General features: G+C 35.6%; 1 protein-coding gene across 1 annotated transcript; it reads left to right on the top strand.

Annotated features, from left to right (window-relative positions):
- The first annotated feature begins 17 nt into the window (after positions 1 to 17).
- LOC131863296 (laccase-4-like) lies at positions 18 to 24,196 on the top strand. Its single transcript, XM_059215095.1, has 7 exons — positions 18 to 65; positions 21,910 to 22,041; positions 22,147 to 22,298; positions 22,405 to 22,649; positions 22,752 to 22,880; positions 22,986 to 23,957; positions 24,063 to 24,196. Exons 1-7 carry the CDS (start codon positions 18 to 20, stop codon positions 24,194 to 24,196), a joined length of 1,812 nt encoding a protein of 603 aa, XP_059071078.1.
- The last annotated feature ends 140 nt before the right edge of the window (positions 24,197 to 24,336 follow it).

Below are 24,336 nucleotides of genomic sequence, written 5' to 3' on the forward strand. Positions count from 1 at the left end.
ACCTTGGTTGAATTACTATGACAGAGACATCTCCACATGGACCTTTCAAAAGTGAAAGTGCGAAGGTAGAATTAAAATTACAAGTTTTGCAGAGAATTTCTAACAGTAAGATTCACATTTCCTTGTAATATACTTATTTATTGTTGTTTTATATGGTTGAGATTTTCAGCAGTATATTTCTTCATTCGAATACTTAATTGAAAATAATGTTGTTCTGTGACAGATAATTTAATCTTAAATATTATCTTCATTTTTCAACATCTAAATAGTCAATTAATAAATAAGAAAAAATGTATAATGAATCATTAGAAAAATTACAATTTTGTTATTGACAATTTAGTCTATTTTGAAATATAGTAAGATTTATAAGAAACTTTTAAAAACACATTGATATCTATCGTTTGTAACCTTTTTCTCATGATTTCTGTCAGATTGTTATCTGATACTACCTCATTTTGTACTAGGACTAGCACTTTTCTGAATTAGTTTTTAAGTGCATTATAAAAAGTTAAATTTAATTAAATAATTGGATTAAGGCATACTTATAGATATGTAAATGAAAGATCTGTCTTTGTTTTATTTAATCTCAATTATAATACCACTTCTCCTCCTTCTATGCATAGAATCTATCTAGATTTGCATCAACATATTTGATGTGATTAATGATGACTCATATCTTCAATACTAAATATGAAATATATGGAAATTATTCAATTCATTGTGAAAAAATATATTTTCTCAATAATCTCTCTATATTTGAACATTTATTCATTCCCTTAATTAGAGCTTCTATCAAACGGAGGGGGTGGGGGCTTTGTGGTGTAGAGCTCCGAGATGGGCATTCATTATGTCGAATCTCTTCTAGATAAAAACTACATTCTTGGAATTTAGTTTCTCCCCCCCACACATGCACATAATTGCACTTGCTTGTATTGATATGCTACATGCATATGATTTAATTTGTTTTTATAATTTAACTCAATTCCTATATAATTTGAATTGTAATCTTATAAGTACCATTGAAACTTTAATATGTTTTCAGTATATGATACATAATGCACGTGTGACATATAAATGATTTAACAACAATATAACACAAATATAGCTAGCTACAACATATAATTGATGTATATCATTGTTAAGGTGTATACCTATTGATATCAATTGATATTCATATGGTTTTCATTTATCACATAAAACTTTATAGACATTTTTATTGTCAGTGCACATACCACTATTACAGCCACGTCAATTGATATTGACTTATTTCATGGAATCGATGATGACTTACATCTTCAGTATTGAATATTTAATGTATGGGAATTATTCAGTTCATTGCGAAATAATCTATACTACCAATAATGTGGCTATGTTTTCATATTTTGTTTCTCTTAATTAAAGCTTCATAAAGTGGAGGGGGTTTGGGGCTTTGTGGTGTGGAGTTTTGAGATGGGGTTTGGCTCTATAGAATCTCTTCTAGTTAAGAAAACATATTATTGGAATAAATGCACACACACACACACACAAATAACTACTTGCTTGTATTGAAATTCTACATACATATAATTTAAATCAATTCATACATAATATGAATTATAATCCAAGGACCATTGAAATTGAAATATGCTTTCACTACATAATAAATAAAGCATATGTTACATATAAATGTTTTAACAATTATATCAAACACAAATTGATGCAGGGGCATCTGGGAGGGGGCACAAATAGCTTGCACCAAACCTCAATTTTGAAATATTAAAATGAGGATTTTCATTTCTTATCTTTATTTTGATAAATTTTAGCTTATAAGTTTGTAAGTGTTTTATTTGAGTAATTAAATTCTTTGAAGAAAATTAACAACACTAACAAAGCTAAGGAGAGTCAAATATGAGGTGAAATGAACAAACAATAAGAAATATTGTCCAAGTAAGTTTAAAGTGATAGGTAGTTTAAATAAAATAATTGAAACATATTGCAGGCATATCAATCAGTGTGGGATGGAGGCGTGGCGAAGAGGTGTCTGGGGTAAATGAAGAGTTTGGATGTTAAACAAAAAAAAACTAGAATAAGAATGAAGGCGTGGGGCCACATGGGGATTTGAAAAGATGGGAAATAATTATTATGTAAAATAAAACAAAATAGAAATCCGAAAGAGAAGAGAGGGTGCGCCAAAATGATTGAGAAAAACTGAAAGGTGAAAAGGGATTTATGAGTAAGGAAAAATAATAACATTGTGTGGGAAAATCAACATATTTTTAATTACAAAGGGAAGGAGAGTGTGTAGAGTAGAAGACATCAAACCTATGAGATTCAAAAACAAAGGGATGGCCAGAAAAGCGTGTAGAGGAAATAAAGAACAGATGATAAGAAATTGATGCCCAGTGCATGAATACAGACAGGGTAGAGATCATGGAAAAGGATATGAAGCATGGACAAGGAAAACCAGAAATAGATGAGCCTGCTAGGGTTGTGTGGTAAATGGATTGAGAAGATAGATGTAGTAGTGATTTAGAACAAAGCATGTAAGAGACACGACTTGTTAACAAAGACAAAGTGAAAAAAGGAAAAAAATAGAGATTCATTTCTACATCTGTAACTATTTTTCTCCTTGTCAATAATGTTTGTAATTTTCATTTAAAATTTTGTGTTGATTATTAATTAATTTTTTTTTTTGACACTATAGTGATATTGGATAGAGCCCTAATTACCCATTACTGTTTTGTTTTGTACTTGTGGTCCCTTTAGTTGATCTTTCGTATTGGATCTGATCACTTCCCCATCTCTCTTGCTTGATTGTCTTGGAAGGAAATTCTTTTTTCCTTTCACTTTGAGAAAATGTGGCTCAAGCACCCTAACCTGTTCTATAGAATTAGAAAATGATGGAATGTCAGGACTAACAATACGACTATGTTTTGAGTTTCTAAAAAAATGAGATTGGTCAAAGCTAAGGTTATTCTTTTGAATGATACTTGTTTTGTTCATATCTTTTCTGAGAGGAAAATCATTTAAAGAGATCTCAAGGTTGTGTAAGATTCCATTCAGAAAAGATGGTTAAAGTTGCAGTATCCTAGACTAGAAAAATTCCTTGCTGGCTTGTCTCCATAACCTCATTTCAAAGGAGGAAGAATTATGCTAACAAATATAGAGAGATCTCTATAGTTGCGATGCAAGAATAAGAATAGTATATTTTTTCATCTTTCCACTCTTAAAAATAAGGCTTCTAATTGGATCTCGTCCACCAATGAGAACTGTGCACTATTGGATTTGGAAAAGCACATTAATGTGGTAGTTGCTAGTTTTTTCTCCAATCGCCTCTTTGAGGAAGGATTGCCTCTGAGTGGTGATGTGGAGAATTTTTTTGGATGTTATACCTAATGTTATTAAAGATGATACTAATAGAATTCTCAATTCCATCCCCTTTGATGATAAAATTAAAAATATGGTGTTCTCTTTTGAATATAACAAGGCTTGGGTCCAGATGCTTTTCCTTTTTTCTACTTCCAATGTTTCTGGGAGATTGTGGAAAAAGATATTTATGATCCAGCTAAGGAATTTTTTGGTTGTAGAAGGATTCTCAAGGAACTCAATGCCGATTTAATTGTTCTTGTCCCTAGTTTCATGGGGGCTAATTATTTTGATACTTTCAGATAGACTAGTCTCTACAACTCTATTTATAAAATATTTTTCAAAATTATGGCTTTAAGATTGTAGCTGGTCCTCTCGCTGATTATTTCTCCTAAGAAAAATGGTTTTTTTTCATAGGAGGAAAATTATTGATTCTATTGCAATTTTTTACGAGAACAGTCACTCATTGAGATGCAAAACGAGAGTAGGGATTCTCCTCAAGCTTGATCTTATGAAGGCTTATGACCGTGTGAGTTGGGGTTTTCTTATTAAAGTTCTTAAAGATTTTGGTTTTAGAGATATTTTTTTGGAGATTTCTTGGCAATTTGTTTCGCTTCCTACCTTTTAGGTGGTGATTAATTACTCCCCCTCTAGTTTATTCAAGAGTTATAAGGGTATCGAATAGGGGGATCTAATTTCCTCTTTTCTCTTTATTATTATGGTTGAAGCCTTGAGCTGTTTCATTTTTAAAGTTGTAGTTGTTGGTTTGCTAAGAGGTTTATCCCCCTCCTCTTCTAATCTGGTTTGTTCACAACAACAAAGGGATGCTGTAGACAGATACAACAAAGCTCAACAACAGAAAAGCCACAAACATCTGAGAAGGTTTGTACATTACTTCTCTTGTGGCACAAGAGGCTACAAGACACAGGGCACCCAAAATGAAACAATCATGAGCCAAACACAAAAGAGCGACAATGCAAACAAGGCCGGCCAAATCAACAGATCTAAACCACCTTATAGATCTGAGAAATCGAAAATGAGGGTTTAACTAGCACCCCAACCCACACATTTGGGTTTTACCAGGCTCCCTTAACTTATAGCAGAGTCTCCAGATCACTAACAGCAAAACCTAAGCCTAATCGAAAACACAAACTGGCCAAATTGGGCCATTGAAAACTACCAGCATCCAGCCTATCCATTAAAAAAGAAAAATACCAAGGGTTTTTCTATGCTCCCTCAACCTTGAGGATGGGTTTTAAGAGGCTCCAAGAACCAGACACGGTACTACTAGCATCCATCCAGCCCTTGAACGAATGAAAAACAATAGGTTTTTCCTAGGCTCCCTCAACCTTAAAAATGGGTTTTACACAGATCCCACAACCAGACAAGACCCAGATCATAGTAAAACAACCAGAAAAAAAATATGGGAAATAGGGTTTTTAAAAGGCACTCTAAAGCTTTTAAAGGAAAGACCAAGAGGGTTTTTACAGGCTCCCTCAACCCGTAAAGCAACTTGTGAAGATGGGTTAAGAAAGGAAACCCAAACCCAACTATGACGGTCACCATGGAAGGATTGGCAGACACCCACAACCAGCAACACGAGCATCATTAGGATTCAAAAAGCTCCCTCACCCCTTCTCTCCACCTCAATAGGAGAAAGAGCCACCTCTATAGGCAAGAGTGGAAAGAAAGCCAACCATCCACAAAGTCCATTTGCAGCCCGCAGAAGTTGAAGCACTCCCTCATACCTTGTCTCCACCTCAAAAGGAGAGAGAGCTACCTCAATCAGACACCGAGGAGAGCAGACCCACTGCCTAAGCAATCCTTGTAGCACCCAACATACAAGAAGCCCCTCCACCTCAGTAGGAGGGCAACCCAAAGACAACAGAGAACCGGGAAAATAGGGGAGAGCAGAAGAGACTCACAACAAGGATGAGACAAGGAAATAAACAAGGGTCTACTCACACCGAAAAGAAAAAAAAACTCCCACCAAAATGATTGCACAAAGCCAAGCTCTCGCAAGTCCTTGGATCGAACAGACAACTATGGGTGAGGGTTCTCAATGTGATCCAAGGAAAGAAAGTGAGAGAAAGAATAGGGAGGGAGAATAGAAACAACCACCAGCGCTGTCAAAAACAATAATAACAACCTCCCATCTTGGCTCATCACAGACCAAGCCCACCCTTACCATCACACACGATAGAGCAGTAAACCTTGGAGCAAAAAAATAGACATGAGAGAATCGGTAGCTCCCACAAGCTTGAGAATGGGTTTTAAGAGGATCCCACAACTTGATAGCGTACTACTAGGATCCAGCCAACCCCTGAATGAAAGAAAAACAATCCGTTTTTTCCAGGCTCCCTCAACCTTAAAAATGGGTTTTACACGGATCCAACAACCAGACAGGAACCAGATCACAATAAAACAACCTGAAAACAACAATCTGGGAAATGGGGTTTTTAAAAGCCACCCTAAACATTTTAAAGGAAAGAACAAGAGGGTTTTTATAGGCTCCCTCAACCCACAAAGCAACTTATGAAGCTGGGTTAATAAAGGAAACCCAAACCCAACTGTGACGGTCACCATGGAAGGATTGACAGGCACCCACAACTAGCAACACGAGCATCAATAGGATTCAAAAAGCTCCCTCACCCCTTCTCTCCACCTCAATAGGAGAAAGAGCCACCTCTATAGGCAAGAGTGGAAATCAAGCCAACCATACACAAAGTCCATTCGCAGTTCGCAGAAGCTGAACCACTCCCTGATACCTTGTCTCCACCTCAAAAGGAGAAAGAGGCACCTCAATAGGACACTGAGGAGAGAAGACCCACTGCTTAAGCAATCCTTGCACAACCCAACACACAAGCAGCCCCTCCACCTCAATAGTAGGGCAACCCAAAGCCAGCGGAGAACCAAGAAAAGAGGGAAGAGTAGAAGAGACTCACAACCAGGATGAGACAAGGAAATAAACAAGGGTCTGGTCACACCCAAAAGAAAAAAAAAACTCCCACCAAAATGACTGCACAAAGCCAAGCTCTAGCAATTTCCTGGATCGAACACCCAACTACCGGTGAGGGTTCTCAATGAGATCCAAGGAAAGAAAGGGAGAAAAAGAACAGGGAGGGAGAATAGAAACAACTACTAGCGCTGTTCAAAAAGATAATAACAACTTCCCATCCTGGTTCATCACAGACCAAGCCCACACTTACCATCACGCACGATAGAGTAGCAAACCTGGGAGCAAAAAAAAAGACATGAGAGAATCTACAACTCCCACAACATCCTCCCAACACCACCCAAAGGCCACCACCACTCCAGATCCATAGGAAAGAATTGCAAGTACCGCCATAGGGCACAAAGAAGGTGAAAAAACACGCAGACCCGCTATGTTAAGGAGAAACCAGTCCATGCCCATCATAACACCTGCCTAGCCAAAAACAAAATGAACCACCCAAAACAACGACCCATTTGGCATAGCAAGCCCTGCGACCAACCACTCCTTGCTGCCTTCATCGTCATAAGAGTTAGTGTCCTCGTCCTCCCCTACAGATGCCCTACTGCCCCCACAATCACTTCTCCCACCTTCGCTTATTTCAAAGTTTATTTCATATGCTCTCCACATTAATAATTTGTTGATAATACTTTGATTTTGAGATACTCTTGAATTAGAGAAGTAAGATCTTTGAAGCCTATATTGTTTGGTATGAATCTAACTCGAGTCAAAAAGTTAGTTTTGAGAAGAGCTCTTTATTCTTATTTAACACTCCTATTCTTAGACAGAGAAGAATTGTTGATATTTTGGGTTGTAAAATTGAGGATCTTCCTACAACTTATCTTGGTCTCCCGCTTCATAGTAATGTGATTCATAATTTATTTTGGAATGGGTTGATTGATAGATTCAATTCAGAACTTGTTAGATGGAAAGTTATGCATCTTAGTCAAGCGAGTAAAGTTCAAATGATCAAGGATTTGATTTAGAATATTTTGGTGTATGCTATGAACCTTTTTAAAACTCCCTCAATTTTTTATGAAAGAATTGAAAATATTTAGAAATGCTTTCTCTTGTTTGTCACAGAAGATAGTAAATGTATTCATTTGGCTTCTTGGACCAAGTTTGCTTGCCTTATAAATCTAGTGGTTTGAGTATCAAAAAGCTTGAGGATTTCAATGTTGCTTTGTCAGCTAAGTAATTACAAAGACTTTTCTTTGGAGATTTGGATTGGTGTAAGATTATAGCTGTAAATATGCCCAGGCCATGCTTGGTTTGGGGCAACTCTTGGAGGCTCTTTCTCACCCTACTAAGATGGTGCTTTGGAATAATTTGATCAAGGCCATATGTATTCTCTCTGAGGGTATTAGATGGATTCTAGGGAATGGATGGAGCATTGAATTTTTATATGATTGGTGGATTGGAGATTCCCCTATTTTCGAGGTCCCTTCCTTTAGACCAATTAGGGAGGCTTTCTTGGCCCAATTTGGTGATAAGATGGTGCATTACTTTACTAATGATAGTTGAAGGAACCTTAGTGATTGATCGAGGTCTAGGTGAGCTCCAATTTTTTGAGCTTCTAGCATATTCCTTTCATGGCTTCTTTTCTAGATCATATTATTTGGGGGCCTCCACCCTTTGGATTTTTTTTTTCCACCTTAGCCTTTTCCCTTCCCTATCATCCTAAGTTGACCTTTTCTCTATGGGATTTTCAATCTGGAATTGTAAGTTGATTCTTAAGATTAACATCTTTTTCTGGTTCTTGATTCAAACTAAGATTCTTACTTTGGATAACCTTTGTAAGCATGGTATTTTTCCTGTTAATAAATGCCTTCTTTGTTATTTGCATAAATAGAGAGTGTCAATTATCATTTTATGGAGTGTTGTTTTACCAGATAATTTTGGTCTCTTATCTTGGCCACCTAGAATTTTAATTGGGTCTTCCTTTCCTCTGTCGGGGAGATGTGGTCTCACTGGTCCCCTCCTTCTCTTAATCTATCTTTGAATTTACTTTGGTCTTTGATTATGCCTCATGTGTCTATGTAGATCTGAAAACAAGAGAAACAACTGTGTCTTTAGGGATGTACTTCTCCCTTTTAAGGTGGTGTTTTAGAGGATTCGTACAGTTGTAAAGGATAATTTCTAGATTGTACTTAAGGATGTTAATCTTGGCTTGCCTCCTATATATATTAATGCTTCAGATCAGTAGTCTCCTATTAATTGGGGTTCAAATTTTGATATTTCTAGAACTTTGGGAAATGTTAAAACCTCTAGAACTAATGTTAAATGGTCTACTCCATTTTTTGATTCGGTGAAGGTTAATTTTGATGGGGCAGCTAAGGGGAATCCTGGGCCAACTAGTTGTGGGGTGTGCTGAGTGATGATTATGGCAGGCTCCTTTTGCAAATGGCACTCCCTTTGGGAATCAAGTCCAACCACCTGGCTGAAGCCTCATCTATTTTTAATTCCTTCAAGTTAACTCTTGATCTTGGTTCTTGGAAGGTTTAGATTGAGGATGATTCACTCAACATAATTAATTGTTTAAACTTATTACATACTTCAAGTTGTTCCATTAAATATTTGGTGAAGGTTGTGTTAAACATTATCAAGGATTTTGATAGTTTGTATATTTATGATATTTTTAGGGAAGGTAATTCTCTTGCGGATGCTTTTGAAAATATTGGTGCATTCCAAAGACAAGGATTTTATTGGAATGGGATTGACCCTCTTCCCCCTAACATTGAGGACAATATGAAACTTGATATTCGTTGCAAATGTGATGATGATGATTATCACTGGTTGTCATTTCAAAGTCAACATAATGGTTGTCATTGATGTCCTTGGTGTTGGTGATCCAGTTGATGTGTTCTTGGAACGTTTGGTGCTATAAAAGTTGTGTTTTAGCATGGGTTAATTGAGTTGATGGCAATTTGGATAGTTTTATCTATTGGATATGGTGTTGATTGATTGTATTCATGTGTATCTTGATTCCATTCTTTTTTTTTACTGGGCAATGATTTTTGGAGATAGATTAAGTCCAGAATTTGAGGTTTGGTGTAGCGTATGAGCCATGATTTGGTTCTGGAATTTGTAATGGATGTAACATGTTGATATGATCATTATTGTTCATTGTGGTATCATCTAATTCTCATTCCTTCCCACCATAAGAATGTTTAGTGTTGACCTATTTTAGATCTCACTCTTGGCCAACTAAGAAGATTATGTTTCTTGGAGATAATATATATATATATATATATATGAGGAAGATTTGAATGAATTTATATAAAAAAATATGGTATTATTATTGAAGATATGCTAGATTGAAAAGGAAAGATCTGATAGTTGGAAATGGGTGAGAGTGCATTGGTATTGAGGTATCAGAAGCAGTCCAGTCTTGCAGATTGAGATTCAGTGGTGGATTCTTTCTTTTCTAAATTATTCCTTTATTTCTTCGATAGTGAGCCTTTTTCTGGGTAGTGTTCTCTCTCATAGTGAGGATCCTAGCAGTGAGCCACCCTTTGTAAAAATCACCTTAACCCGTGTCACCTTAACCCATGTTTTATATTGAGAACTAACATTCTCTATGGTTTTTCCCTTCTTGGGTTTTCCACGTTATATCTGGTGTTCATTGTGTGATCTATTGTATGTTTATATGTTCATGCTATATTTTTCTTAAATAATTTTATTGGTCACTATAGATATGCAAAAGGGTTAGAAGAAATTGATTTAATTTTTTCATCTAATTCATTCCCCCTATCAGTTGCTCGGATATTCAACAATTGGTATCAGAGATTTGGTTACTTGGAGAAGAGCTTATCTGCTTGAGGTAGATCTTGATCCAATGGCACATAAATTGACTATTCCTATTTTTGAAGGATCCGAATATAGTTTTTGGAAATTAAAGATTAGAGGCTACCTGATCTCTTTGGGATACAACACTTGGAAAGCAGTGGAAACTTAGTATATTCAATCAGAAAATGGTCTTAGTACTCTAGATAAGGTTCAAGCTTATGAAGTGAATGAAAAGGCACGGTATGCTATGTTTAGTGCTTTATCAAAGATTGAATTGACAATGATTATTTCATTGAATACTACTCATGAGGTTTGGAAAAAGTTGAGAGATATCTATGAAGGAAGTGACAGAGTTAAATTATCAAAGAAGATAAAAACTAATCACAGATATGAGAACTTGAAAATGGAAGAAGGAGAAGATATAACAACCGATTTTTATAAGGTTGATAGTGCGGTAAATGAAATCAGAGAACTTGGTGTCAGCTTGTTGGATGAATACATAATTGAGAAGATTCTAATGTCCCTACCAGAAAGCTACAATGATAAGATCTTGACTAATGAAGAAACCTATGATCGGAAGAAATTTACAAGAGTGAAGCCTTATGGTACTCTATTAGGATTTGAGAGAGGTAAGCTTGGAAAACACAAAGCTAAGATCGAGTCTACCTTCAAAGCATCTAACGAAGATCCAGAAGATGAAATTTTAGATGAGACGAAAGCAAGCTTTGTGAGAAAACTGAAGAGAGACACCGACAAATACAAAGGTATGTTACCTTTTAAATGCTTTAGATGTGAAAAGATTGGTCACATTGCTACTAGATGTTCGGGAAAAGGTTCAAGACAAAGGTCTAGAGAAGGTAAAGGAAAATTTAATAAGAGAGCCTATTATGTCAAAGATGATGTTGGTATTTTAGATGATGATTTAAATTATGAAGATGGTGATTGCTTGTTTTGGTAAAAAGAGATGTAACAAAGATTGATATTCCTAAGGTGGTTGCTACTGTTGTACATGTTAGAAGAGATAGAAATGAATGATTGATTTATAGTGGATGCTGAAATCATATGACTCATGACTAAAGTAAGTTTGTGAAACTTGAAAAGTACGATGGTAGTTTTGTTAGGTTCAGAGATGATCAAACAACACAAATTGTGGGATTGGTTCTATTTCTTTTGATGGAAAGAACAATACTGATAATGTTTACTATGTTAATGGTTTTCATCTTAATATTTTGAGTGTTGGACAAATGTGTGAAAATGGTTACAACGTTGTTTTTCAAGATGATGGTTGTGAGATCTAGAAAGAATCTGAAATTGTTATTGTAGCAGGGAAAAAGATTGGTGGAACATGTATTTCTTGGAAGGAGATGCAAACAATTGTTTGTTATCTTAGATCAATGATATCTGACTCTGGCACCAAAGGACATGTCATATCAATTTTGACAACTTGGTGAAGATTAGCTCATCAAGTGTAGTGAGAGATTTACCGAGTTCGACCAAACCAACAAAATTTGTAGAGAATGTAAACTTTGAAGTAGATGAAAGGAAAATACAAAATAATTTAGAGCACTTGTCCACTAGGTTGTTGAATTTAGTGCACACAAAACTATGCGGTCCGACCAAAACAAGAAGTATACAAGGTGAGAAGCATTTCATGTTGTTGATTGATGATTATTCTAGAATTTCATGGTTTGCATTTTTGAGAGAGAAGCTAGAAGCATTAGAGAAATTCAAGATATTTAAGGCTCAAGTTGAAAATGAAGTTGATAGAAAAATTAAGTGTTTGAGGTCTAATAGAGGAGGAGAATTTAATTCGGAAGAGTTCAACAACTTTTGTGAGAGACATGGTATTAGAAAATAGTCATCTTCCCCTAGAACACTGCAACAGAATGGTGTAGTGGAAAGGATGAACCAAATAATTCAAGATGCAACCAAAATAGTGATCAACAGAGAAGTCTACTGGAGAGAAGCATTTCATACTATAGTCTACAATCCTAACGTAATTTTATATAAGAAAATACATGGAAATACATCTTATGAGCTATGACATGGTAGAAAGTCGACAGTGAAATATTTTAAGGTATTTGGAAGAAACTGCTACATCCGGAGAGATGAAGATAATCTTGGAAAATTTGACAATAGAGAAGATGAAGGCATATTCCTAGGATATTCAACAAAGAGGAAAGCATATCAGCGTTGTAATATAAGGCTAAACAAGATTGTTGAAAGTGAAAATGCGAAGGTTGATGAATACATTTCTAAAGAGTCTGACAAATTGGTAGGTTATGAGTCTGATGAATCGACCGACAGAAAAAGTGGAGAGAAGATCGAAGAAGGAGAAGAAGAAAAGAAAGATTAGGAAGCTTCAACTTCTACATCTAAGACATTGAGATATGTTTAGAAGAATCATTTAGTGGACTATTTTTTCAGAGATACAAACAAAGGAATTATCACAAGAAGCAAAGCAGCTCAAGAACAAGTTTTGTTATGTTAACTTTTAGAGATTGAATTGAAAACAACAGAAGAAGCTTGCAATTATCAGAATTGGATGAAGGTAATGATAGAAGAGTTGGACACAATTGAGAATAATTCAACATGGGAACTAGTTAATAAAATGACATATAAGAATGTGATTGGAACAAAGTGGGTATTCTAGAACAAGCTCAATGAAGCTGGAAATGTTATGAGAAATAAAGAAATATTGGTTTGTAAAGGTTACACTTTGATTGAAGAGATTAATTTTGACGAGACATATGGCCTGGTTGCTCGGATGGAGGAAATTAGGATGCTTTTGGCTTTTGTAGCTTATAAGGATTTCAAGGTTTATCAGATGGATGTGAAATCAACATTTTTGATGTCCTTGGTGTTGGTGATCCAAAAGATGAACTCCTGAAACCTTTGGTACTCTGGAAGTTATGTTTCAACATGGGTTAATTGAGTTGATCTGTCAATCTAGATATTTTTGTCTATTAGATATGGTGTTGATTAATTGTATTCATGTGTATCTTGATTCCATTCTTATTTTCATTGTATTGGGCAATGATTTTTGGGTCTGGATTAAGTCTAGAATTTGAGGTTGTGTAGCAGCTTTGGTGTAGTGTAAGTCATGTTTCGGGTCCAAAATTTATAATGGATGTAACATTTTGATCTGACAATTGTTCTCCATTGTGGTATGGTTTACTTCTGATTCCTTCCCACCACAATAAGGTTTAGTGTTGACCTATTTTAGAACTCTCTCTTGGCCGATTTAGAAGATTATGTTTCCCTGAGACAATATATATATATGTATATATATGTATATATATACATATATATGTATATATATATACATAGATATACATATATATACATACATATATATATATATGTATCTATACATGTATACATGTATACATATATACATGTGTAAATGTATATATACATGTATAGATATATGTATACATGTATACATGTATATATACATGTATAGATACATATATATATATATACATATATACATATATATATACATGTATATATGTATACATGTATATATGTAGATATATATACATGTATATATATACATGTATATACATGTATATATATACATGTATATACATGTATATATATACATGTATATACATATATACATGTATATATGTATTTATATAAAAGAAAGATCTAAATGAATTTATATAGAAAAAGTGTCGCATTTCTATTGAATGCGATATTGGAAAGGAAAGATCTGATTTTTGGCAATATGTGAGAGTGCATTGGTACTGAGCTACCAGAAGTAGTCTGGTGTTTCAGATTGAGATTCAATGGTGGATTCTTTCTTTTCATTTTTTGTTTCTTCAGTAGTCGACCTTTTTTCTGGGCAATGAGCCCTCTTGAAGTGAGTATTCAAACAATGAGAAACCCTTTGTAAAAATTACCTTAACTGGTGTCACCTAAACCAATATTTTATATTGAGAACTAACATTCTCTGTGATTTTTCGCTTTCTGGGTTTTCCACATCATATCTAGTGTTCATTGTGTGATTTGTTGTATGTTTATGTTTTCATGCTATATCTATCTTAATTAATTCTATTGGTTACTCCAGATGTGCAAAAGGGTTACATGAAATTGATTTATGTTTTTCAACTAATTCAAGCCCCTCTCAGTTGCCTGGATATTTAACAATATTAACCACCTTGGTTAACTTGTTTTTGTCTATGTGGGTGATTATATTTTTCAACCTATCCTTTCTTCATTATTTGATATGTTTTAATGATGATAGTTAGGTATTTTTCCCCCTTGGTGCTCACTAGCTAACTATTTCCAGTTGGATTGTGGGTGATATTAGTACCCAGTTTCTTGGTTTTTAGATTTCCTTATTTCAAATAGCGCTTTTAAGGGCTTCAATTGAGACTATGTTGTTGGGTGGTCAATTGTGGGGTAGGCATTTCTTTGTTATTTTATGTGTGGGCTCCATCATGGCGGGGGACATACATCAATAGGAGTCCATTTCCTCTGATGACATTCATGGTGGGGTTTTTAGGGCTTTGATTATGACTGTTGTTGGGGTAGGCATTTCTTTTTTATTTTATATGTGGGATCCATAATAGGAGGAGAGACATCAATAGGAGCGCATTTCCTCTGACGAAATGCACATAAAAGAGAAAAATTTGTGGATTTTTACTTAATGTGGGGTTACACCCTTTTTAGAGAATCCTCATGGCTTTGATCCAAAGGTAACAAAGATTTTTGGTAGATAATGGATGCACTTTATTTTTTTGAAATGACAATAAAAGCTCAGATTTCACAAAGGAGTTGATTGTGGAGCTTATTGGGCTGCCTATGGAAGGAACAAACAATTTCAAGGGCAAAATCTTTTGAGTCCATGGTGAAAACCTTTCTAAAATATGGAGAGGGGTTGAATCTTGTCAACAATTCAAACATTTCTTACCAAGTAGACACCCTTAAACCCCTTTGGGTGGGTGTGGCTAAGGTCCTTATACAATATTTTACCTTAGATGGGTGGTTTACCAAAATCTATGGTGGTCATTTTTCTCGGCTTAAACACTTTAGAAATAAGTTCTTCGTTTGTTTCCATTCTATCTCTTATCATCCTTGGAAGCCAATATTAAAGAACATAATAAGAAGCAAAGAAACCCTAATCTTCATGAGGGCTCGATCCTTCTAATTATGGAACAATTCAATGCCCTCCCATTTTCCTCTAAGTGAAAATATCAAGGTTATCCCCCTTTGCACTCGGTGAATAGGTGTCAAAGGAGGGTATGTAGAGAAATATAGGGGAATGTGATGATGATTCAGAGGATGAGGACTAGCAAACAAAGGATGAAACTTCCTCAAAGTAAAACAAGAATAATGTGTCAGAGGAGAAGAAAAAGAGAATCTCATTAAATAGAGTATAAAAAGAAAGATTTGTTAAATTAAATAATTTTACATGCATGATTCTCCTAGATGACTTGATGAGGAGTTAGATGCTGAGGAGGTTGACAAGAACCAAAATTTGGAAGGGGAGAATTTTTTGGGCGAAAGGGAGAATGTGATGGGTGGAGGAGAAGGCTTCTTGGGAGTTCCCCTTCCCCTTGATCTTTTAATTATGCTAATCAAGAGAGAATTAATAATCCTCCCTTTCCTAGGGATCTTTAAAAATAGTCCCCTTTCCTTGGAAGTGACCCTGGGAATCTAGCTATTTTTTGGGTATTAATAGGGATGCCATAGTAGACTAGTTTAGGATTTCCTAAGAGCCTTTTTTAGAAATCAATCAAGTTAATACCAACATCCAATCCATTAAAAGAAAAGTGGTTATTTTGGAGCAAGGTGATGGTCGATATTCGTTTAGGGATCCTGTTGACAATGTGATCTCTTATGAGGAAAAAGACAAAATGCTCTCTATCTTAGAAAACATGACCAAATATGTTGCTCACTTGAAGACTATGAAGGTAGACTTGGGCTATTGAAGCCAAGATGAAGAGAATTAATTATAACCTCACTAATCTATTAGCATGAGCCTTAAAACCATTCACAGCAATGTAGAAGGGGATAAAACTTTTGTGAATCAGTGGTAGACTATGTAGGCTTTGAAGTTTGGGGGCAACATTTCAATTAATATCAACCTAGTCGAGAAGAGTAACTAGAATAAGGATGATAGTGTAGGTCCATCATCTCAAACCCATGGACATCTCAAGAACGCTAGGGAGCTAAAGCAAACATAGAATTGCAAGATCTGATGAACATTACCCAAAATATGGAACAAATGAAAGTTGAGTTTGCTAAGGCCCTGAAGAATTTGTGTTAGGTTTTATATTTTCTTTTGTTGGCCTACTATTTTAGGGTTCTGTATTCTAGGTAATTTTTGTGTTGTTGTTTGGCTATGTGTTTTCTATTTGCAGCTCTTTGTACTCAGGGTTTTCAGATCCCTTCAAAACCATTTTTTCCTTAATAATAAACCATACCCAATTTGAAATTCTGTTTAGTAAGTTGGCATGCATCAAGTAGGATTAGAGGAAGTTCATTTGTGTCAAGAAGAAGACCTATAGGTAGCCAATATGACATATAGAAACAAGGGTTGAAGAGGAAGAAGACAAAGAGGCTTTGAGCTCGATATTACAGACATAGTTAGAGGTTTAATATGGAAAATGGACACATTGGAGATGTCTCAGAGAAGAGGAGCCCATATAGAGGACGTCAATGAAAATGTCAAAGAGTATACTGTTGAAGGGGGAGATAATGTGAATCAACTCAGGCTTGATCAAAGAGAGGAGATATTCATCAAGGCCATCACCTGGATTAATTTGAAGCTACAATTTAATCCTTCAAATTTTGAAGGAGGTTTAAATGAAAAGGAATTGCTAGATTAAGGAATTTATTGAATGTATGAAGCCTCCATTGTACTTCGGAATCTTCTTCAAATGCTCTTAGATATTTATCATGTTTAAAAAAGAGAATGTAGAGGAGAGTATTTACTACCGTTGAGATGAAAATATCTTGTGTAGGAAACCAACCTTCGATACATCACTTAATTTTCACTCTCGTGAGCCAAGAAGATTGATATGGAAGAAAGGAAACAAACTAAACTATGTCTATAAACATAAAATACTACATAAGAAAGGAATATCAAATAGTCAAAATATTTTGATTATAGAAAAAGAAATCTCTATAAATGCATACTTTACCCATGAACTGGTGAAGCCTTAGCCTTGGATACCAATGTGCCAGAGGGACATCTACACATTGCGGTGTCATATGTAGAAACAAAAAATAGAAAAGCACCAAAAGTCACACCAAAAAGAATCTCATGCACTATGAAACTATTCATCACCAACACACACTCATATGGGCAACATGTTGGGGTTGTATAGGGGTTTGCCTTATTCAAACCCCTGTTTCTATGTTTATACCTCCATAGACAACTAGATACATAGATTGGATAAAATAAAAGATTAGATTGTGCAATAGAAACAAACTCTTCTTAATGGAGGAAACCCACTATTATTTGAGATAAAATGTTAATTTGATTAATTCAAATAGATAATAAATACATTTAGAGACTAGTGACATGATGTTATATTGAAAAAAAATACATACAAGAGATAAGAGAGAAAGGAAAACATTACATAGGAAAGACCCCTCTCTTGAAATAATGGCACGATTGTAAGCAAGATAATAATTGTTTTTTATTTTCATGAGTGCAGATTTTGGTAGAGTTTTATTACTAGTGTGAGAGATAGATATCCGAGAGTGTGAATGTTGCAAAATGAAAGAGAAAGAAGAGTTTTTCTGCTCAAAATGAGTGGGAATAGCCATTTTGAATGTGCCCAAAAGAAGGGACATGCATCAAAAGAGGCTCGATGTAGAATATATCCAATTTAAATCTAAAATCATTTCGGGACGTTTGTGCGCTACATACATGTATGCTCACCACTCTCCCATTTGACCAAATCAATCCCACATTTGGATTAGGGGTTGCTAATGCTTCATCTTTAAAATCCATGATGCTGGAATGATAGTATCTTGATTATTATTATTTATTATAAACACACCGAGCCTATTGCATAAGTGTCATTAATGCACTAGGTGTAGTTTACGACACTAAATTTTTCCCCCACTTTGTAGGACTACTCAACTCAAGGGAACAAGTGCACTAAACTAACTTAGAAATTTGTGTTCATAGAACTCATGCAATGTATTAAATGCATTAATTACTTTAAAAAGGGATATTGTAGAGGCCACCAAGGTCAACAAGGAAAATACGAATGGTGACCCCAGTGCCCAACAAAAAAATATAGTGTTTGACATGAATATTCAAGTACCATAAAATCAAAAAAAAATTTAGCGCCAAAAATAAGGAAGCTCTTTGGCAAGAAGAATTATCAAGCTACATATTTTGTCACAATATTCATGTAAAAGGGTAATATATTGTAATAATGAAATAGGTATAATGATCAGATACTTATTCTTCAAAATGTTTTATGTTATCTTCTGTGATATACTCTTATTTGACCTACTATTAATACCACACTATATTTGTATTAGATATTTTAATTTCATGTAATTTTTCCTCTTCTTATTGCCTTTCTTCTACTTTTCCTTCTCCTTCTCATTGACCTTCTTCTTCTAATTTTACTTAGATTTTTGTCGTTCCTTTCCTTTTGTGTCTTGTTCCTCTTCTTGTTCTTGTCCCTCTTCACGGGTGATCCCACAATACTTCTTGAGTCCCCTCCCTTTTGTATGTTTAACCCTATTTGACCCATTACTTGTAATCAATCTAAGAAACATCTATGTGGGTATTAATTTATGATTTATAACTTATTGTAGTTATTTTTAATCCCCTCATATATTAAAAAATATCAAATTTTCATAAAATTTAAGTATGAGAGCTCTCTACTTGATTTCCTCTGTGTTTTTTATGTTTGCCAAATTCATATAGTTTCAAAGTTTCAGTTTATGTCACATCTTTCTCGTCAATCCTAACCTCCTAATACATCACCTTTAAAAAAAATTGAGTCTTTCAAGTTGGACCATTGGACATTCCCATCCCAAATACCATTTACCTGTTAAAATTGATATCCTAATCCCTTGTCCTCTGAACATTTTCTAAGTCTATTTCTTCAACCTTTAGACTTGGCCTTCCCTTCATACCTTCCTCAATCCTCTAAAATATTCAAAGGCCCTTTTAATAACTTTTAAAGTTGGACTTTTAAGATTCCCTCGGTCCCCATGCTTCCTTCTAGGAGTTTAACTTTCCTATATGCTTATCAACTTGTCAGGATTTCGTCCATCCACCTACTTTAAGGGATGTTTACCTCAATACTCTCAATATGCAAACACAAACAATGAAGAAGTGTCTCATGCATCAAGTTAAAATGTTTACAAAATATTTGACATGAAAGAGAGAAAAAAGCAAGTATTGGTTTTGGACAATATGAAGGTTTAAGAACCTTATAAATCCTCAACATGATTCTGTGAGGGGAAATGCTCTAAACTGAAGATGATGTGAATAGGTATTATCGATTTCATGTAGGCTTTGAAACACTTTGAATCACCATTTAAAATCAAATAAAGATGCATAGGCAAAAGAATTACAAGGTGTATGAGTTTTCAAACCATTCAAAAGTGTGGTCCATATTTCAAAAGCTCACTATTGTGCCAACAATATGACATGGTTCATAATAGGAAAAAAGATCTAACATATCAAGTAAGCGTAGCTAAAATAATTATTTTAATTATAGAAAGAGATATAATGAATAATAGCATGCTAAATATCTCTAATAAATGTCGCCTATCCTTTTGCAATGCTCGTGATTCCATTAGTGGTTGATAAGCCCCTACAATCACCAAATTTAATTTTGCAAGTGCCCCAAAGGTATATATTTTAGCCAAAATGACGTATATTTAAGAAGTAAAAATGAATGAAATGGGTTTTTTTTCCCTAATTATTTTTGTGGTTACTATCATAGATCATGATAAACTTAAGACAATATCTAGATTCTATTTGCAATATATTTTCTAGGTTTCCTCACTTCATTTCATGCTAGACCTATAGGAGTGATGAATGAAATTACTAAAACGTTTTTCACAATTTTTTGAATGTGACTGTTAAATAATAGTTAATTGTGAGTGGGACATCACAATTTTCCTTGAATATTTAACAATTTCCTAGTACCAAGTCTCCCAAGAGTTGCTAAACGCTAATAAATGATAGATCTAATGATATATCTATATGAACTAGTAGTTCATTTAAATAATTGGTCACTAAACCAATTCTAAGGTATAGTAATTTTTTTTAGTGTTATAGAGAATTGAACATATAAATTGTAAATGAATGGATGCACTTTATATTAGTATAGTAAAGATTTAATAATGCACATTTTTGTAGTTGTATATCTCCATTATTTTATGTCAAGACTCATAGAAGTATTATAATTGCATTTTTAATCATCTGCTCTAGCCACATGTATTGATACAAAAGAAACACTGGTTGTGTGACAACATATAATACACTAGAATCTTTTTCAATTATCATTTTTTATTTATTAAATCCCTATCTCACTAGAACATGAGATGGGTTAGGATAAGGGCTTTAAATGTATATTATGATTAACATTGATCACAACTAGATCGACTAATATGTGAAAAATGAGGAGAATGAAATCGATTGCAAACCAATTTATTTAGCCACTTGGCCCTGATTCTGACTTGTTACTCACAAAACAAGACCTCATGGCACACCCACAAACATGAACATTGAACATTATAGTAAATTTAATTTGTGACATATAAACACTAATTACATGTGTATTCAAATTACTAACGTAGAAGGTAGCCTAGGAATCATAACTTTGGGTGAGGAGGTTAGACTGAATGTCGCAGGCATGGGAGAAACACAAGGGAAATCTATATGCGAAAACAAACACTCTCAAATCACTTATTAACATAACTATGGTTTTCCAATGAAGGGACCACACATGCACAAATATAGGACCTAATTCAAATGAATGAGGATTAGACCAACCTCCAAAACGGGGCTCAGTAATTTCCATTGGGAAATTAGGGTGTGGTGTGTGATTAACAATGAGCTAAAAATATATATAGGAGCTATATCGTCACATCCATGAGCAAGATCGGATGCTTGAAGTTGATTGGCATCATGTAGATATGACAATCATAAATGAAGATTGAGAAAACATCAGAGTGTTTTTAGGAGTGGTCTCGTTTGATTTATGTTTACTGAAATTCTAATCATGCAATCATTTCATGTGATCCTAGAAGCTAAAAGGAGTTAAAGTTTCGTAGTCCCGCATGGGTAAACGATGTTGCTTCGAAGACCGGGAGTGGAGGCTTAGACCAGTCTGGAACGAACGGATGTGAACCCAGTAACTCAAAAATTCCCAATAACAAAAATATGAGCAGTGGTTGGTATACCAAAATAGGTTTACATTTCATGGATTTTAATGACAATGGAAAAGATGGTGTATTCATCGGGCGAATCGTTTACTTGGTTGCCACTCCGGATAGAAAGCCCCACCTTATCTCCATAACAAACAAAAACGACGAAGAGTACATGTGAATCATTAAAAGTCAAGAAAATGAAATAGATTAATACAGTTGCTAACAATACTTGTTCATGTCGATTTATACTCGTGTTAAAATATCAGTATTGCCTACCAACCTACCCAACAACAGCTGATTTAATTCGTGTATCTATATATACAAACACAAAGAAACAGATTTTCACATCTCAGTTCAGAAACAATTTGGCATTTTAGCCTGTTTAAGTTGTGATCAGACTCTGAAAGAGGAAGTATTGTACGATTCTAGCAATGCAGACATTTTATGGCCGCCTCGTGCTGCCACTTTTGGCATTGTGGTTCACTATTCAATTTGTTTCAGCGAAACATGCTGTGATCACACGGCGCTACAATTTCACTGTGGGTTATATAATTCTATGGAATGAGTTGAATGTTTTATTGTTTAGGAAAGTATTAAATTTTTACAGATAGCCGTGATTGATTCTTTGTTCTAAATATCCACAGATCCAAATGACGAATGTGACTCGTCTTTGCACCACGAAAGCTCTCTTGACTGTCAACGGGCAATATCCGGGGCCTCCAGTAGTTGCTCGAGAAGGAGATCGCGTGGTTATCAAAGTAACAAATAATGTTAAAAACAATATTAGCATACATTGGTATCTCTTCTGCTCCCGCTACTCAGTTATTTACTTAATAAAAATAATATTATATGCTGATGTCCCTTTAGTGGGTGCACCTAATGAATTCCTATGAATCGCTCAGGCATGGAATTCGGCAGCTTAGATCTGGATGGGCGGATGGTCCTGCTTATGTCACTCAGTGTCCAATTCAAACCGGGCAAAGTTATGTGTACAAGTTTATTGTCAAAAGGCAGAGAGGAACACTGTGGTGGCATGCCCACATCTCATGGTTGCGAGCAAGCATACATGGGCCCATTATCATCTATCCCAAGAAGAATGCTTCTTACCCATTCCCTCGCCCACACCAGGAAGTGCCTATTGTTTTCGGTATGCCCTTCAGTACTCGTTGATAATGTGTTGCCATTGTACGTACATAGTCCTAAATTTACAATGAAAATACTGCTGTTGATAATGTGTTGCAAATTGCAGGGGAGTGGTGGAATGCAGACACTGAGACTGTTATCAATCAAGCAATGCAAAGTGGTGCGCAAGCTAATGTGTCAGATGCATATACCATCAACGGGCTCCCTGGACTTATGTATAACTGCTCTACCAACGGTGAGGGCGGGGTGTTAAAATGGATGAAACATAACTAGACTGGTCGCTATTGTTCATTTGTTTAAATGTAAATGTAACAAAGGTTTCCTGTGTTGTGTAATGCAGATACATTCAGGCTCAAAGTGAACCCTGGGAAAACTTACCTACTGCGTATAGTTAATGCTGCACTCAATAGTGACCTGTTTTTCGCAATAGCCAACCACACATTGACTGTGGTAGAAGCGGATGCTGTGTATGTCAAGCCTTTTCAAACCAATGTTATTCTCATCACTCCCGGTCAGACTACCAACGTCCTCTTGACAGCTATGTCTCAGCCACCCAATGCCACATTCCTCATGTTAGCAGGCCCATTCGCTACGGGAACAGCAGCTTTTGATAACTCAACCAGTGCTGGAATTTTAGAGTATGTAACTTCCAATGCGACAGCAGTTAATTCATCCTCATCCTCTCTTCCTATGATGAAACCGACGCTTCCAGCCCCCAACGATACCTCCTTTGCCGCCAATTTTAGCCAAAAGATGAGAAGCTTGGGCAATCCGAAATTTCCTGCAGCAGCTGTCCCTCAGAAGATGGATAAACAGTTCCTATTCACAGTCGGGTTGGGGCTAAATCCGTGTCCCCAAGGACAGACATGTCAAGGCCCCAACGGTACCAAATTTGCAGCCTCCATTAACAACATATCCTTCATTCTTCCCACCACCGCTCTTCTTCAAGCATACTACTTTAATCAGTCCAATGGAGTTTACAATACCACTTTCCCTGACAATCCGCCATTTCCTTTCAACTACACCGGCACGCCGCCTAACAACACACAGACCCTCAACGACACCAGAGTCGAAGTGCTTCCCTTTAACACTAGCGTACAGCTAGTTCTGCAGGACACCAGCATTGCGACCTTCGAGAGCCATCCTCTGCATCTGCACGGCTTCAACTTCTTCATAGTGGGTCAGGGTATGGGAAACTACAATGCAAGCACTGACCCATCTAACTTTAATCTGGTGGATCCTCCGGAGAGAAACACAGTTGGAGTTCCCAGTGGAGGTTGGGTGGCTCTCAGATTCCTAGCTGATAATCCAGGTATTAATATCATTACGTAATGTTAGCTTCAATCGCTCATCTGGTTCAAAGATTTGTGCTTCTTTCGTATAAACATATATCCGATTGTATGTATGTTTTTTGCAGGAGTGTGGTTCATGCATTGTCATCTCGAGCTGCATACCAGCTGGGGATTGAAGATGGCGTGGGTTGTTTTAAATGGAAATGGTGGCAGATCTCAATCTCTTCTTCCTCCTCCCAAAGATCTTCCCCCCTGTTGATCATTCATCCTTCAATTAGACTATTCAATTTGTGCTTCCTAAAATCTGACTGCATCCAATCGTGTGCTGGTCCAAAGTAGTTTGCAAACGATCGATAAAGAGAAACATATCAGTATATTTGTGTATCAATAAGTATGCTT

Source organism: Cryptomeria japonica, unplaced genomic scaffold, assembly GCF_030272615.1.
Source record: "Cryptomeria japonica unplaced genomic scaffold, Sugi_1.0 HiC_scaffold_59, whole genome shotgun sequence".
NCBI lineage: Eukaryota > Viridiplantae > Streptophyta > Pinopsida > Cupressales > Cupressaceae > Cryptomeria > Cryptomeria japonica.

Coding starts and splice junctions, on each gene's coding strand:
- LOC131863296 (XM_059215095.1), top strand. CDS start 18: ATGACAGAGACATCTCCACATGGACCTTTCAAAAGTGAAAGTGCGAAG. Junction 22,299..22,404: donor AACAATATTAGCATACATTG/GTATCTCTTCTG, acceptor TGAATCGCTCAG/GCATGGAATTCGGCAGCTTA. Junction 22,881..22,985: donor GTATAACTGCTCTACCAACG/GTGAGGGCGGGG, acceptor TGTGTAATGCAG/ATACATTCAGGCTCAAAGTG.